The sequence below is a fragment of the Neophocaena asiaeorientalis genome, unplaced genomic scaffold (assembly GCF_003031525.2).
Source record: "Neophocaena asiaeorientalis asiaeorientalis breed wild unplaced genomic scaffold, Neophocaena_asiaeorientalis_V1.1 scaffold162, whole genome shotgun sequence".
Lineage (NCBI taxonomy): Eukaryota > Metazoa > Chordata > Mammalia > Artiodactyla > Phocoenidae > Neophocaena > Neophocaena asiaeorientalis.
This window is the reverse complement of record NW_020172637.1, coordinates 3577902-3597079: the sequence shown is the minus strand read 5'-3', so window position 1 is coordinate 3597079 and position 19178 is coordinate 3577902. Positions and strand designations below refer to the sequence as shown.

The 19178-nt window shown below is 38.7% G+C and overlaps 1 protein-coding gene across 1 annotated transcript in view; it reads right to left on the bottom strand.

Moving 5' to 3' along the window:
• The window catches only part of NHSL1 (NHS like 1), a 239058-nt gene that overhangs the window by 57396 nt on the left and 162484 nt on the right, over positions 1-19178 (bottom strand). Inside the window, exon 4 of the mRNA XM_024739419.1 lies at positions 2406-2558. Coding sequence (XP_024595187.1) covers positions 2406-2558 — 153 coding nt within the window. The remainder of the gene's footprint in view (positions 1-2405; positions 2559-19178) is intronic.

Here is a 19178-nt window from a genome sequence, read left to right as displayed (position 1 = left end):
TTCTTTCTCGTTTCATCTTTCTCAACCACTATTCTTCAAGTTATCAGTTATCTGAAATCTCTTAAGGTGCATTTAAATCCAGATTTAAAAGTTGAGCTGTAAGAATTTCCCAAACCTATTAATTTTATTAATAGTAAATCCCTTCGATGAACGATTTTAGGGCATTTAAGCAATCACTGAAGCATTTACCTTTTCAAAATAAAATCTAAGTGTAGGCAAAACCAGTGGTGATGATATTTCATAGGTATCTGTTGAACAGTCCAAAATAAAATAAAATCAGAAAAATCTATATACAGATGCTCAGTGTTCTAAGGGCAGAAAAGAGAAGCTCTGATCTGGTACTTGAAAAATACATGAAAGAGGTAGTGAAGCACAATTTCCTGGAGAGCTATCAAAAAACCACTGGGCCTGAATATTCAAACTCACATACACCTTTGAGAAAGCATTCTCTACAAGCCAGACCATGCAGTGTTCTGTCTTCAGAGCAAGAAGAGAAATGTTAACAATGGCACTCCCTCAGGGGTTTGTCCTGGGAACCGTGCCATTTAATCTTCTTAGTAATTCTTTGGTGGAGGAAGGTGAGCTCTACGTAGAGAAGCTCTTTGTCAAAATTTACTAAAGACAAATCACTAGGAACTGAAGGGATCTAGAAGAAATTGTGGCTGGATTTAGGCACCTCATGAAGTCAACAAAGGTCAAAGTACAACTCCAAGGCCAAACGGAGGAGCCCAACTAACGTGATTCTTCTCATTTAAGCGTTTAGTCACTAAATATACAGGGTATTCAGTCTAAATGAAAAAGGGAGCTCAATAATGTCCTCATTGCTGGACAGTCCAATGCCAAGACTGTAAGATACAAGATACATAAGACTGCAAGATACCTATGAGATAACTGAAGCATTATAAAAGATTACAGGAAGAAGAAACAGGGCCATGATCGAAAATGTTTGTAGAGTTCTGCTCAGAATACCAAATCTATTGTGAGGCTACGGACAGCTATTCCTTCTCTAAGCAGAGATTATCTGCTTTCTTTAATTACAATACAGCAATTGTTGGCACCTCTCGAGTATTTTTCACACTGTGATTTGCACTCTAGGTATAAGTATAAATTCCACGAGAGCTGAGACCCTGTCTGTGTATTCTGCATTTCTGCCAGAATAATAGGTTTCAAACAAAAGGTTGTTAAAGGCAGCAGTTAAGAATGTGGGCTCTACAGCCTGAGACTGTCCAAGGTTAACTCTTGGTTTTGCCACTAACTTTGAGATCTTAGGCAAGTTTCTAATCTTTGTGTCTCTATGTTGTCATCTGCAAAACTGGCACAGTGATGGTCTGTAGATTACTGTGAGGATTAAGAGATAATATGTGCAATGGTTTAGAGCAATACTTGGTATAGAGTTGAGTGCTTAATAAATGTTAGCTAGTAACCACAGCAGTTATAGTAACAGTACATTAATATATGAATTACTTAATAAATGACTGATACACAAGTAAAAACTATCATAAAAATTAGAGGGGTCCTCATGTTGGGTTTTTCTTGAATCAATAACAGTATTTCTTAGATGTAAGTCTTAAACAATTAATTAAAATATAGGATGCCTGATTAAATTAAATTTCAGATAAGCAACAAGTACTTTTTTAGTATAGTTAGATCCCAAACAGCACAGAGGAGAAAACTGGTAGAAGCAGAGTCTGGTAGGATAAGAATGTTGGTTTGTTGCTTTAAGAGCAAGTCTCTGAATCTTAAAAGTCACTCCTTCCTCTTTTAAAGAACGTCCTCCCTCCTTTATCACTTTTAGGATGCCTTCTTTGTACCATGCATAAACTCTTCTTAGCATCAGCAACAAGCTGAGGTAAAAATGAGAATTTTAAACTAGACACAGGTGTACACTCTTCCTGGATTTCCTACTGGCCACAGTGCACTCTGCCCACCTGGGCTTAAAGGAGCCCCGTTGGGTGCTGCCCAAGTTCTGATAAATCAAACCACTCTGCACTCCTTCACAGTCTATATTTAGGTCCCCTTTCCACCCAACTTGAACTAACTGAACAAACCATTACAAAGTACTAGCTTTAACAATTTGCTTTGAATACTTACATTAGTCTTAAAAAGGCAGTGGCAAAATTTCCCACATCAGCAGGTGTTTATTTGGATTAAATTGGTACCAGTGGTTTAAACATGCTCGAGGGTTCTAACATGGAGCAGGCTCGTTAAGGACAGATTTGCATATCTGTAAACCGGCAGCTTTCAGAGACCAGATCATATTAGGCATGTAGTAGGTTGTGAGTATTTATGATATTTTATAAAGACACAGCATACTATCCGTTCATTATAAATAGCAACCAGATCTATGCTTTCAATTCTAACAGTCAATAATCCAAGAACAGCAAGCTTGCAGGGCTCCATCTTACCCCTCAATACTGATTTGAGGTTGAGCTTGGCTTGGCGGTGCAGGTCCTCTACGCAGGGGGGTCTTGTGGTGGGAAGGAACACATTCTCCTGCTGGTGCCATGGAGCAGTGTAGTGGACTGTCCATCGACTCTCCTCATCTAGGTTGGAAACAGCTGTAGAAAGAAAGAACACATTCAGAGGTCAAATTAAATGTGTTACATCAAGGTGGGTTCTTGGTACCTAACACATCCATAGGTAAGGGCCAGCAAGGGAGAAATAGAACAAATTTTGAATAGGATTCAATCTCAGGGGGCTTCCCTGGTGGCGCAGTGGTTGAGAGTCCGCCTGCCGATGCAGGGGACACGGGTTCATGTTCCGGTCCGGGAGGATCCCACAGGCCGCGGAGCGGCTGGGCCCGTGAGCCATGGCTGCTGAGCCTGTGCGTCCGGTGCCTGTGCTCTGCAACGGGAGAGGCCATAGCAGTGAGAGGCCCCCGTACCGCAAAAAAAAAAAAAAAGATTCAGTCTCAGATCCCAGGGGTCCTTCCCACTGTGTTTCGCGTTTGTTCAGTTAACTGCTTCCCAGCTTTTTAGGCCCTCCCTCTACTCCAAATGTTAAAATACGATTAACAAAATCAATGAAGACCTCCAACTCCTGCTGAACTCCGCCATGACAAATAATAGTCAATTGTACTATGTCATTGCTTTAGTAAATGTTAGATTGTCAAGACAGAAAACAAATTTTCTACTAAGAAGTTGGGACCAATTCTTTCCCCTCTAAGGCATTATTTTTTAAAACATCACTGTTATAAACTCATTGAATTTTTACAAAACTAATCATAAACATTCAAGGTAATACATTTAAATAGCATATCTAATTAGAAATCCATTTGTGCTACAAAATTTTCTCTGTATTTCTCGCTTTCATGGAATACTTTTATATTCCAATGTTTTTAGAAATTCCAATGCAATTGACTTTTCCCAATATAATCCAATTCAATTGAATTTTTCCAACACAAACGAGATTGAGGACATCAGAGGGGGAAATGATAGGTAGGCTAAATCTCTATGACAATTTTCCTTTATCCTTCTAGGGATTGGGATCGCTTTGTCTATGCATTTCATTTTTTCCTGACAACACAATCTAAGTGGGGTACCAACACGAAACTGACAGCACCATAAATATTCAACAACAATTTTTAAAATACTCTCTGTATAACTGCTGCCATAAGCCAGGTGTAGAAGAAACTAAAGAAGTTTGAGAAGGACCCTGTGCTGAGGCAGTTACTGAGGGTGACAAGTCTAACTCCTGTAAAACCAGCAGATACGACAATTGTGAGTCAGGGGCGAGTCTTCCCCTACCTCTGACCTATGCCACACAGGGCACTCTGGGCATACTTCTTTCTACAACATAACATGTCCCTGGAAATGAGACCATAAAGTAGACTCGTAAAATAAAATCAACAGGTGTGCATGAACTATTGAACCTTTCTATTTGAACATGTTTAAAGTTAACGTACCTTACAGTACAGCTATTACAGCCATTAAACAGATCAAAGGAACTAATATATGTAAAGTCTTAGCTTATGAAATAACTCATGTAAAGAACGGTTGTGGCGAGAGCAGTGCAATTACTTGAAGGTAGCTCCTGACTTTTCAACCATCGCTGAAGAGGAACTTGGCCTTTCTCAGTGCCCCTGGGAACACAAGCCACCACATACACCACGGTCAGCGCTCACCCCATATACCATCTTCTCTACAGCTACTGAATTCTACAAGGCGGGCTTTAAATAATTCATTTCCTAAATCATCCCACCTTCTCCAGTTGTAAGATAAATTAGTACTAGGGACGTGATATGCAACATGATGAACACAAGTAACACTGCTGTGTTCTATATAAAAGTTGTTAAGAGAGTATATCCTCAGAATTCTCATCACAAAGAAAAAATTTTTTTCTTTTTCTTTTGTATCTATATGAGATGATGAATGTTCACGAAACATATTGTGAAAATCATTTCATGATGTATGCAAGTCAAATCATGCTATACACCTTAAATGTACACAGTGCTATATGTCAATTATATCTCAATAAAACTGGACAGATTTTTTTAAAACCATCCCACTTTCTCCATAAATTGCTAAATGGGAAAATAAACATTGAGAACTAGACATCAAGTTAAATAAAAACCGAAATGTCCTGTGTGCTTTCTGCTTTTAATGTTTGCTAAAAGCAGCATGTAAACTAGGCACCTGGCATTTCACATAACCTCCGTGGAACAAATGTTTTGCATGGTGCATAGAACTATCAAACTTAATCTAAGAAATCCACAGAGACCCGATTTAGCTCTTAGTTATGTATCTGAGAATCCTGCACAGGGTGGGACTCACCATATGTCCCCCAAAGAGTAGCCACAGTTAACTACAATGTTTTGTGCTAATGTCTATTTATTTGAAAGACTGAATTATCATACTTCATAGTTGGAAAATACTGAAAATTGAAACTCTTCCTATTCACCAATTACAAATCAAATCCAAGTAATAGTGTCTGTGTAATCACACCATCAGCCCCACCACACAGCTACCAAACTGGCTCCTAAGAAAGAACAGTTGTCTCGCCCCTGGTGTATCTCACTCTTGCCAGGGCAGACTTTAATCAGCCCATCCAAAGACAGCCTTCAGCCAGGGAAGCTGTAGAAATGAGCCCCAAGGGCTGTTCTTTTGCTTTCTCCAAAGTTTCTCTTACCAGTGGCTCCTGCCCATGGCACATTTATCCAGTTTAAATCCATTGGTCCAAAAACTAAAGTAAAATAAAATAAACCAACAACTATGTAAAAAACAGAACCATGTATTTATAAAAAGTATACTTTCCAAAGAATGAAGAAGCGCCTGGATTAAAGAAATTTAAACCAGTGGTAAGAATACAATGAAGCCACATCACAAAAGCTGTGTACTTTACAATGACTGATCAGTCTAGACAGAGCCTGTCCTTGAGCTCTTAAATACCTAACAGAGTGCCAGGGAGTTTTAGAGGATCATCCCCACCAAAAATATGTGATACATTACACAGAGGCTCCTCATATATTTAGCCAAAGAATCAAAAAACCATACACTGTACATCAAGGCAGACATAAAGTAAATACAAGGGTTTTTTTCCCTCCCCTTCTTCAAAGGACTTCTTTTGAGCAGCAGAAAATGAATTCACCTAAAATCCCAACTATAAATAAATAAATAAGACATGCTAAAAAAAAATCACAGAATTCTGCCCTAGAGTTACAAAAGTCTGAGGTGTTTGAACAACTTGGTATAGAATGGAGTTTAACTCATGCCGATTATGCTGTTTCACACTCTTAATTCCGTCACTCCAAAGGATGAAGTAGTACATAAAACACACACACATACACACACACTCGCATGTAGTGGGGGAGAAAAGAAACTACTTACTTTTCTTCCTAAAAAGTTTAATTAAAGACTTGATCTTTGTATTAATAAAGACCACCATTTCCAGGATGTCTACATAGGGCTTAGCAATTTGAATCACATTAAAAGCTCAGTGCAGCAAGCAGGTGGCAAGCGGCATCCTTCTGCTCCAGATTCGAACTTTCTTCCTCTGGCCTTGAATCCTTAGACATCTGCCCGGGGTGATGTAACTTTGAGGTTGAGCCTATTGTCAGGCAGTTACAAACCATTAACAGTCCTTGAACCTGAAACGCTCCCACTGAAACCTAATCTTTAAGGCTGAGAGCGGCCAGTGACAACGTGTACAGAAAGAGAAAGCCAATCACAGTTCTTATTTGCATGATAGCCACATCGGTCTTTCTGTCTTGGTGCTCAATTATTCAGTTTTCTCTCCAATAGATCAGAAGTTTCTCCTCTCTGGATTCCACAAAAACAGTGCAGATTTTCCTTAAGGAAGTTGAGGTGAAGTAAATGTGTTCCCCATTTTCACTGGGCCACTGTGAACATCCAGATCTTTTTACTGGAGCCGCCAAGTTTTAGAGCCAGTCTGTTGATTCTTTGACTCCCTAGTTAAGTCAGGCATTTGAACTGATTTGGGGGTGGGGGGGAAGAGCCAGACTATTGTTTCCCCAACCATGCCCCCAGGCTCAGCCTCCCACACCAAAGGAATGTTTGCAAAGAAGCAGTAAAACTTTACAATAGAATCTCCATGGAGCTGTAAATGAGGACTTGGTTGCCTTTTCCTGCAATTTAGTACGCCCTGTCTTCTCACCCAGTTTCTTTTTTTTTTCTTGCCAGTGTGAGCATAGCGTGGTCATTGTTCCAAAGGGTGATCTTGTTTGCATCTAGCTGCCGCAACTCTCCCACCTCACCCCACAAAAAAAACCCTCAACTTCTCCCACTCCAAAGGAGAAATTAGATGATATAGTACCCTAATCATTTAAATCTGTATTTTAAATTTAATTATCATCTAAGCCAGGTTTTTAAAATTCCACATCAAACACCACCCATGGGAGAGAAGAGGAATAATTTCTAACAATCATTATTTGAGTTTCTCTTTAACTTGAATGTACTGTACTGAGTTCTGGTTCTTTTGTCCATTTGCAATTAGCCACAGAGAACTGGGGAAACACAAACAGAGAAGAATCCGAAACGTGGTACTAGCAGACACTGTAAAAAATACACTCTGGGGTAAAGGGACAGGAACAAAAAGGAAAAGAACACAAATAAGAAAATATTATGAAAAGGGACAAAGGAAAAGAATGTTCCTCACATCTCTCCCCAATTCCACTTCATGGCAAAACAGTTTTTGAGGCACGTTAGACAACCTCTTATTTCATAGCTTTGGGCCAGGCTTACAACTGAATGGAAAAATGTAATAACCCACTAATTCAAAACATTTAGTTTATAACAAAAGCTCTTAGTCAAAGAATAAAATTTATATAAGGGGCTCCCTCTAGGGAAAACTTTGGAATGATTCCTCCTCAAATCATTTCCCCCCCAATCTTATTTTTTAAACAACAACAAAAGCAAAGCAAACCAAAAAAACCAAAACACACATATTATCCTATCACCATACATATTATCACAGATTTCCAATTTGTGTTATTTCATCCCATACATAGCTTTATTTAAAAGTAACCACATGGCCAGATGGCAAATGACAAACTACTGTGAGTGTAAGCTGCCTGAAACGAGTGTGCAAAGTCTCCTTTCGGAAAACACACTTATAAGCAAGAATGACAACCTGGCCCGGCTTCAAGAGCTGCCTCTCAGCTCATTGCACTCAGACAGGTAGTAGAGGGTTCTGGCAGGAAGCACTCCTATTCAGTTCACAACCAACAAGTTTCCAAGGTAGAATGTCCCCGTGCAAACTTCCAACTGGAAACAGCATATGGCCTTTCATGTATACAACAATGGCACTGGAACACTGATTCATTCATTAAAAGATAAATATTGAGCACATACTAAGGGCCACTCATTTGAGATCCCTCTTGGAGCTTACATTACTTGACAGTAAACCACAATTATACGGTATGTTAGAAGGTGGTAAGTGGAATGGACAAAGGAAAAAGTTGAATAGGATAAAAGGGGCTTGGGAGGAGGGGAGGTGGCCAAGTTGTAGTATTAAACAGGAGTCAGGGTACAGCTTGAAAAGGTGAGATCTGAGTAAAACCTTGAAGGAGGCAATGGCAATAAAATAAGAATCTATCCAGTGAATCCCACCGGCTCTCATTTTAAAGAGGGAGATATGTTTATTGGTAGTGAGGCATTAGGACTAGTCAGAGAAGTGCTCTAAGAAAATGAACTCTGGTAAGAGTCACACACGGAGTAATTTCCTTTCTCATTCAATTAAACCTGATATTAAGTGGCCTGAGTTGTGTAAAGATAATGCTATTATGTGGTTACACAGCAGTCAGTGGCGAGTGTAGGGGTAGAAAGTAGGCTTCCACTCCACTTCCCAGGGCGCACAGGGGGCACACTGTCCTCTATGCATTATTCCGCACTGCCTCTTAACCTCCTAAGTCCAGAGCTTCAGGAAAGAACCACGTAAATTATGGTATTTATTGTGTTACATAATAAGTCGTGTTTGGAAAGAGCTTTTTAATTATAAAGATTTCCCCAATGATTTTCTCATCTCTTACTTTACATCCTGCATAAGCATGAGAATGAGGAAGTATTTTTTTTTTTTTTTTTTTTTTTTTTTACTGTACGCGGGCCTCTCACTGCTGTGGCCTCTCCCGTTGCGGAGCACAGGCTCCGGACGCGCAGGCTCAGCGGCCATGGCTCATGAGCCCAGCCGCTCCGTGGAATGTGGGATCTTCCCGGACCAGGGCATGAACCCGTGCCCCCTGCATCGGCAGGCGGACTCGCAACCACTGCACCACCAGGGAAGCCCAGGAAGTGTTTTCATCTTATAATTTGCATTTGCCTGGATGTCACAGTTTATTGAAGAGCCATGGCTTTACGGAAGTGTCTAGTATTTTTCAATGGTTCCATTTACACATTCAACAGAAAATACATAAATCCATGGTACTTCTTATTCTAACTTTAGCTCTATATCAGTAGCAACAATTTTTTTAAAAAGTTCTAATATCCCGGACGTGGAAGACTTGACGGCATAGCAAAGGAGTGAAGAGCTCAGCTCTGGAGCCATGTCACCCAGGATACTGGCCACTTACTAGAGAAGTGACCTCTCCATACCTTGGTTTTCTCATCTGTAATGCGGAGGTAATAACACTACATTACAAGGCTATTATGAGAATTTCAAGAGTTATTATTGACAAGGTCCTTGGAACAGTCCCTGGTATGTGGTAAGCATATATAAGTATTTGTTAGAGACATGAAGAGTATCTGAAGAGACAGCTAAGCAGCCTTAAGCTTAACAAAGGGACAGTAATGCCCTTTGCTGTGAATGGAAATCAACTTCACAACCTCATGGATGTCTTTCTACTTGCTGCAGAGTTAAACAGCCAGCTGCATGAAGGATTGCTCTAAACCTATCACTACCAGTTTTGATGCACAAATCATCTTTCCCCCTGCCTAAAATTCTACCACTCACCATTTAAAAAAATTCTCAGTGGTCACCATGAACTTCTAACCAGCACCAATGGTCTTTTGCTCTCTCCGCATCTTTCTAGTTATCTTTTTAATCATATACGGCTAATGACCCAGTTCTGGCACTATTCTTCAGCAACACTGCAAACCACTAGCTCCTTTCCTACATTTGATTGCCCCTTCTCTGTATTCTGACAAACTCTTAACAAGCTTCCACGAGCCAGTCGTTATACTTCCGTCCTATGCTATTCACTTATTCCCCCTTGAAACCTTAATGATTTTGGTGGTGTGAGGCAGGAGTCAACAAATTATGGCCCTTGGGCCAAATCCAGCTGGTCCCTTTATAAATGGTTGAAAAAAACTAAAAGAATAATATTTCATGACATGTGAAATTATATGAGACTCAAATTTCAGCGTCCAACAATAAAGCTGTGATGGAACACTACTGCGCCCATGCATTCATCTACTGTCTACGCTGCTCTCACGCTGCACACAACTGCAGAGCTGAGTAGTTAGTTGCGTCAAAGGCTATATGCCCTGAAAAGCTGAACGCATTTACTCTCTGGACCTTTAGAGAAAGATATGCTGACCTCTGGATGAAGCTTCTGCCTTTCAACACCCCGCTCAGTCTTCACCTCCATCTGCTGTCTTTCATTGGTCTGTCCTCCAGTTCCATCTCAGTAACCTCTACTCGAATCTCACATTATCTCAAGCTGAATGTCTAATTTAAGCCAGTTTACTTAAATTAGCGACTTATCAAGAACTTTCTCATTTCTATTAGGGCTGACAGTCAATTTTTCAGTGAACCAGACAGGTACATTTAAACTCCAGTTAAAAATGAGAAAACTGAGATCTAGACGCTGATGCATGTCAGAGCTAAGATGAGAATCTGGGTGTCCTGAGCCCTCTTTCATTAGCGCAATTAAGTTTTGCAAAGAGATCTTTAATTACTACATTCAAGTTAATATATCTTACACCAAAGTCTTTATTAGAGCCCATAACTAATAAAAATATTTAAGAGTAGAAGTCTTCAGTTAGTACATTCAAGTTAATGTATCTTACACAAAAGTCCTTATTAGAACCTATAAATTAAAATATTTAAGAGTAAATCATTATTCTCTAAAAATACCGTCAAATATTACAAAGGAAAACATGCTCTAATATCACTTGAATAATCCTGGCGGCTTATCCTAGTCCAGAATTTTGGAATTCCATTACCACTACTATTGTATAGATACTGGCATCCTTATTCATAAAAGTTCAACATTTCTGCTTAATCTTTCACTGAAATGAAATCTTATTTTTAACCAACATTAAAATTTTTTCTTCTAGGAATCATCCGATTATTTCTACAGTTATCTGATTACTTCCCAGGAGCGGGTATATAACATACCAGCAAAGAGTCAGAGGAATATTTTGCAAAGTAACACATACTCTAAAAATTTTAACTGTGAATATGCATTTATGTTCCACCAGTCAGCAATTTTACATCGAGCGCTTATTAGCTGCCTTGTGTTAGGCATCCAGGTTGAAAGTAAATCCAACATGGCCACTGACTTTCTTAGGAAGTTCACAGTCCAGCGGGGAGGAACTTCCTACAAAAGTCAGTGACCGCACCCAAACAGATAAAAGTAATAAAACAATGAATAAGTATAGTGAGAGAGATAAGACCATGATGTTTACTGGAAAGATGACAAAGGGTATGTAGCTCACTTATTTTAAATTTACTTTTTATAAATTAGTTTTTTATTTGTGTTTGAAAGTTAATATATTTAGCTTTAGATCCTGTGTCATACTTTGAGGTATTAGGTCAGAAAACACACTGCCACAGTATTGCTCCCTAGAGAAGAATTCAAGCAAACCCAAACATATTTTAGTTATTGGCAGCCACTTAAGCTTTTTTTAAAAATTGCTTTCTAGCATTACATAGGTTTTATGTGTACAACATTATTTTTGAACTTCTGTCCGAACTTTAGCCTGCTCACCACCAAGAGTTCAGTTTCCCTCCATCACCATACAGTTGACCTCCTTTATCCATTTTTCCCTCTTCCCACCCCCATCCCTTCTGGTAACCACTACTTTGGTCTCTCTATCCGTGTTTGTTTTTGTTCGGTTTGTTTATTTTATTTATTTAGATTCCACATATGACTGAAATCATATGGTATTTGTCTTTCTCCATCTGACTTATTTCACATAGCATGATACCTTCAAGGTCCATCCATGTTGTGGCCAATGGCAAGATTTCATCTTTTTGTATGACTTACTAGTAGTATTCCATTGTGTGTGTGTGTGTATGTGTATACACACACACCACATCTACTTTATCCATTCATCTGCTGATGGGCCCTTAATGGTGTTGGGAAAACTAGAGAGCCACATGCGAAACAATGAAACTAGACCACTATGTCACATCACACACAAAAACCAACTCAAAATGGATAAAAGACTTGAATGTAAGAAACCATAAAACTTCCAGTAGAAAACAGACAAACAGCTGTTAGGGAACAGAGGCGAAGAGGGAACTTCTAGGTAAAGCCCAGTCCTGGGACACACGGAGATCTGCAAATGCTTCGGTGTAAGCTTATGGGAGAGTGACAGGGAGAAAGGTGGAGAGAGAGGCAGGGGCCTGACCCTGAAGGGCCTTGCTTGTCATAAGGGGTGGAATTCAGTTGGTGGGCTAGGGAGTCACGGAAGGAGTTTAAGAGAGGAAGTTGTATGGCCAGCATGACATTGTAAGACATCACTAGTGTAGGTGAAGAGTGTGTTCGAGGGGCTTAAGTGGGCTTGACTGGAGGGAGGGAGAGAAGGTGGAGACCCAGTGGCAGCAAATCACGCCAGTGGGGAGGAGGTCAGAACCAATTCTCACGCAGGGTTGTCTTTCCACAACATCCTTGGTCTTAGCAGCCTGCCTTTACCAGTGTGTATTATGTTTCAGGAACCATTATATACTTAACACGTAAAATTGTAAAAATTAGACCTTAGCTATTAATAAATGACCCTGGTTACCACTCATGTTTTCATTTGCAGTAAACCTTAAAATATACCCTTATTCTTTTTATTAAGGACAAAAGATTACAGGTGTAAACCTACAAGCGTACGTACGTGCAGAGCTGTCTAAGGACTCATAGATAGGCCTCCACCCCCCTTGAATTCTTCCTTTCCCCCTCCCCATTTACACAAAGCTTCAGGCATTAAATACAGTTAGGGCATTAAAAGTCTGTATTTTGAATCGAAAACTTTCACAAACTTTGTTTAAAGGTATTTTGTAAAGAGAAACATTTTCAAATACTAAATAGGAGTTATAAGCAGAAACAAGGCATGATTGTGCCATATAATATACATACACATTTTGAATTACATAAAATTTGAGTCCTAGATCAATTGAAAATGGACTGTATAATCAACAAAGACCACCGTGGTCATCTAAGTGGGGAAGGGGAGGGAAGGGAAAGAAAAGTCAGATGTAATGGAGTTCTGGTCAGAGCTCCAGATTCTAAATGATAATTTAAGCATGTCTCAAAGGAATTTAGCTCTTGAAAATAGAAAATTTCTCAGCCTAACCTTATCTATAAATGGTGCTTTTACTGACTACTGATGTGTTTTATGCTATTTTTAAAAATCAAGCTTAACATCTGAAATAGGAGACTGTACATGACTAAGTTAATTTAGGTGTACTGATTACGCATAGTTAAAATACTTGAAATACAACGTTTAAATCCATAGACACACCCATTCATTCTTGTGCTTTTCAGACTCCTTGGATTGGAAATCATAGCAGAAAGTATCCTATGCAAGGCCACAGGTCTATAAAATAAAATGTACACACTTAGTAGTAAGAGATTTTAGAAATTTATAAAAATTAACTAGCAACATAATCTCCTTAATAAACGTTCATAACAATGCTTTAATAATAGACTTACAGAAAGCTTAGGCCTAGCTTCGGTTTATTGAGGAACAAAGTCTTCCCATAACTTTAACTTTTGGAAGAATTATGTTTCATGTTTTTATAAATACTTGCATATTGAGAGAAATTATATACAGTCTATAAAATTATATACAGTCTACGAAAATGGCAATCATTATTGAAGCTGCAAAGCAAATTAATAACAGGCAGATGAATTAATACAATCAATAAATGTACAAATAAGGGAGTAAATTCTAAAAACAGGACTGCCAAATAAAATACAGCATGCCCAGATAAAGTTGAATTTCAGACAGACAAAATTTCACAATTAAGGGATTTTTTAAAAATCTACAAGTTCATTTGTTAATACAACTGTAATTTATGATATTAAAAAATAGCCTTAAGTATTTGATACAGCAGATGGAAAAATATACTTTATATTATTCAAGACAAATTGAATTCACCATAGGTTCTTGCTGTTTGGCACTTAATTGATTAAAAACTGAAAGATGAGTTTGCCAGTTGTTGGCTAAAGAATCGATCTCTTAGCCACTGCAATGAGAAGCCTGCGCACCACAACAAAGGGGAACCCCCGGAAGAGCAGCCCCCCGCTCGCCACAACTAGAGAAAGCCAGAATACCTGCGTGCAGCAATGAAGACCCAACGAGCCAAAAATAAATACATAAGAAAAAAGAATCAATCTCTTATTTTTCACATCAGGCATTTTTCTTACAAATTACTACTCTTCATCTCTTTAGTCTAAGATGTTAAACATTTAAAACTTCTTCTTTGATTTACTTGTCAGTTTTAAATGCCATTACTGAAAAGCTGCCATCTAAGAGGACTATTAGGGCAATAGCACAAAGGAGGGATCAGCCTGCCACCTCCTTAATCCAGCAGACGCTACTGGGACAACCGATAGTATGTGGGCCCTGACGTGATGAAATACCGAGTAATATAAACATCACCCATGGTAAATTCGAGTTAAACATTTTTGACAAGTTCAATTTTTCCATTTTACAGGAAATACAAGACTTAGAGCTAGAGGAAAAAACAAAAACAATCACTCAAACTGAAAAGTGGAACATTTTGCTGGTCTGGCCTCTCCAATAAATCAATTAAATAATAATAACAATACAGGGAATGTGCCAGATTAAGAGACATTTAAGGAACATCACAACCAGATGTATGATTCTGGATAGGATACAAGTTTTGGATAAACCAGCTATAAAGAAAGGCCTTTTAGACAAATGGGGAAATTTGAATATACACTGGGTGTAATCTTACACATTTAACAGTTAAATAATAATGTTAAACATACACACACACGCATGCACGCATGGTTGTAGAGATGCTGGCCTGGAATGCAAATATGTGTCTGATGGCAGATGTCCATGAAGAATTATTTTAACTGTCCCATGAATTATGTTATTTCACAAAAGTGTATTAAAAAATCACTAGTATTCTAGAACTTCATTGGTACAACAGTCTTTTCTTTCTTCTGCTTCTGAATTAATCTTTAATGATGAATCATATGGCATGTTGAAAACAAGACAAATGGAAATCTCTCTTCTCATCAATATCTGGTCGGGGGAGTGGCTGGGGGTAGAAAGGGAAACCTTAAGAGATGATAATGTATCAATTCTTTAGAAGGAACTTGATCTGGCATCCACTTTGCCAGTTAATCCTGACGCTAGGAAATACCCTTCACTCTGCATGTGTTAAAGCTAAAGGCTTCTGCTGTGGATCCTAGTTAATAATTTAATCTAAAACCATTGCTACCATCTGCTTGGTCAATTTCAAAACGCCTGCTATCACTGTGACTAGTTTAGTCAAGTCACAATATTCATGTGACAAATGTCGAACAAATGAAAGGCGAAGCAGACGGAAAGTATGCTTTGGAAAAAAGAAACCCCCATCAAAAGTCTAAAACACAAAGGGAGCCCTGCTGACTGAGCATTCAAAGTTCAGCCATGCCTGCGGGGATGGAAGGACGCACTGTCTCTCTAATGTAGGGAATGTGACAATCCGGAGGCTGTCCTGACATGATGGACATAAGGTGGGGCAGACAGGGGAGAGCTTTGTGAAGGGAAGGGGCCCTGAGATTGGAAATACTGGTGGGTAGGGATACAGCAAGGGCAAACTGGAAAGGGGAAATGTCACAGGCTCCTAGAAAGGTAGAGCTGAAAAGAGCCCTAAAGAGCATCCAATCCACTCCTTTTATTTTACAAAATAAGTGACCTGCAGTAGATCACAGAGCTACCCAGCAGCTGAGCTCATGCCGCATCTTGTGCTCCAGTTTTCAATACACCACGCTACCCTGCCTTCACTGCAGAGGGCTGCTGGGGCAGGGCTCCAACCATCCACACTCATTTCTCCCTCTGTGACCCTGTTATTCTTCCCCGGGAATGCTGGATCCCTGACTTATCCACTTGGCATGCCCTATTCATTTTTTAAGTTATAATTCAAGCATTAACCTTCCTTAAGAAGCATTCCTTGACAGAGCTTTCATAAGTCTCTATTTCAAAAATATATGTCATTTTACTTCAAGGATAACTTCCTCCAAAGTGAACTATGTCTGTCTTGCAGAAAGAGAACAAATAATATCACTAAATGTAAAGCCTCTTATACTTGGACTAATTATTCTTCACATGTTGCATAGCCCTAATCCATCCACCCGAGTGCACTGATTCATCTAATTCATTTTATTCAGCCTATATGATGTATATAATCGCTCATTTCAGGAGAGAAATAATGTATATGAGTACAGCAACATATCAACTAGTTCAATTAAGTTAACTCATTTTACCTTCCCCGATACTGTCATTCAAAACATATGTTCTGAGTACATATTAAAGGCCTAGCACATCTTAGAGAAGAGAATAATTTTCAATCACTTGGATATAAAAATTTTTTTTCTGGGCTATTTAAATTTAACATAATTATATCCTTTTATAATAAAAATAATTTAAAGGGAAATAAAATTTTAAATTTGAAAAGAAAAAAAATGAATGTAACCTTTCTTCTAAATCTTCAGGGAAGAAAAAAAATCTCATCATGGAATGAAAAGCCAAAGTATAATGTGATGATCTTGGAAATCTAATTTAAGAGAGTCATGTGATTAGCTGAGGTGCTTTATATGCTGGGCTCTCTTTTACTTTTTAAATTGGACAATATTAAGAACCTGCTTGATTGATGGTGTTACAAAACCTGTAAAGAATCTACACTTGAGAAGAATTTTCTACCTAGAAAAAACCTGAGAGCAAAGGATACTTCCTAATCATGACTACCAGGGGAAAACTGACAAAATAAAGTCGAAGGTTGCCACCTACAGGGGGACGCTGTCTGTTCAATGAGACACTGGTACAGGAAAAGGATTCCTCCTGCTGTCTCTTGACAGAAAAGCTTGGGAAAAAGGGCTCTGGTTTAACACACCCACATTCATGGTCATGTCTCAAAAGAATGTCCTCGTCTTCTTCCACCAAAGAAAGACCATACTCTGTAATCTCTGTGCCCCTTTAGAGCCTCAATTTAGACAAAGTTGATCTCATACCTCCAGGAAGATTTGTGAATATTCATAAGCTCCCTAGTATCTACAACCAAGCTCAGATTAAGGAAACACCCCTGAATTACAGAAAGCATTTCTGATTCAATAAGGGGGCAGCTACGAGTGAATAATTAGGACCAAGAAAATAGAGGTCCGTATCAATTTACAACCAAAAGGTAAAATCTTATAACAAAGGAATCCAAAGGAGTGTGTTTCCATTTGGAGAGAACATGATTCTGAAACCATATTGTCTACAAATACAAAAAATAATTTTAAACGAACAAGGGGAAATCAGATTTATCATTGCCTAAGTTCTTCCCAACTAATGATCAATAAGTATGAAGATTTAGAGAAAAGAATCGCTTGAGCTTTTTCTTTTACAAGCAATGGGAAGAATTCCATGAACTGTTCAGTTTTTTTTATTTCCTGTGATTTCTTATATTGTTTCACATATGGTTAAGATGAAGGCTACAATTAATAAGCTGATGCGATCAACTGCTTTTGTTAAGAGGCCAGCTGGTTCACATGCAAAATGATAATTAGACAAATGAAGACAGACTGCTTTGGTTTGCTGATGAACTGACAGCAATACTTACAGTTAAATATCTCCAACTGTATTTGGTTTTCTAGTAATGGTAAAAGTTGATCTAGGTAAGGATAACATTTATCTGATTCGTGTTAGGTTTTATAAAAAAAAATTTACATTGTCCTAAGCCACTGAATAAACAGCAGCAGAATTCTTCAGAGAAACCATAGCTCCTTATAAAGCATGAGTGCTAGGAAGGTTTTGTAATTATGCTGGAGATGTCACAGCAGGACCAAGGGAAGGTCAGCCTGGCATAAAATGATATCCAGACAATCTAGAGAGTACAGAACTTTTACTTAAGTTAGGCAGTCACCGACTTTTGAAACAAATAAAACCTGCCTATAAACTCAAGTTTCCATATACTTTAATGGATTTTTCTTTTCAATCCAGAGAGGTAAAGTTTAAATAAGTAAACAACAAATGACAGCAAGAGACAAGAATAAAAACATTGGTTACTATATAGAGACTTATGTTCAGTAACCTAATTCTCGTAACCTAATCTTTCTAAAGCAAGGATTTCACGATGTATATTTCTGAACTGATGCCGCAGAAGTGTCTTCACACTTGCGGGCATTCTCTGGTGCTAGAGGACAATACAACTGGACACAACTGGAAGGGAAGGGAAGCATGGTGATTGCAGAGCCCACATAATTAGGCTCACATAGAATCTGAGAAAAATCAACGGTAATCAAAACAATAATGCTAATGCTAGGTAACAGCTGGCCACTGGCTTTGTAAAAAATGATATGCTTAGGTCCTCCGCATCGGCATCATGGCAGTTTGAAACAGAAAGCAGAAAAAAAAAAGAAAAGAAATTCTTCACATCTTGCAAATACAATCATATCAGGCAGGATTAAGATCAACAGTCTTCTCCATGTGCCTAACATTATTTTTAATATGCAGCCAAAACTATGAAGCTTGGAAATATAAAGACAGGTGTGAATACTTCATAATTTGCTCCACTGATTATTTTGTGTGTGTGTGCTTTTTTCACTAAAGAAAAAAGATCAAGGGAGTAGAAACCACTATAGGAATTTGGTAACGAAGACATGGGCAATCAATGTCTTCCTCAACCAGAATAAAAAGAAAAGTAATCTGGGGAGAAAATAAAACAGATTAAGTTCTTACAATCCCAAACAGTTTTCCCAAACCTCTCTCAAGTTGTATGGCAGCTCTCAGAAGACTCAGCTTCATCCATTTTTATCACCTCATCTGAAACACCTATCTCTTTGTGCGTAGCAATCCACACACATCATTACATGATAGAAACAAGTTCAAATGAAGCTGCCACGATCAATTCTCATTAGCAAACTGTATTTAAATATACATTCAGACTATCGAGGGCCGTCCTAAAATAACTGCACTTTTCAATACGTGCCTTGATGTTCACGTACAATCAGCTTCCCTTGAATGGAATTTAATTATTTTAACTGCTTTCTGAAGAGAAATACTCACCAACTGCACCCCACTGGATAGAGGAATCAGTCACAGACTCCAGACAATGTATTACGTTCATTATCAAAATAAGCCCCGGGGCAGCCCTGGAGAGCTACTTCCAGCAGGACACCCCATGTTGAAATAGGATAAATTTCATTTCTTAGCTCTGTAGTAGCCTTCCTCTCCCTCTTGTCCATACAATCACAACCACTCATCAACAACGATAACGCTATATTCTGAACTTTCTAGCTTCACTCATATTGTTTAACATCACCACTCCCCTCCCCCCCCCCCCCCCCACACAAA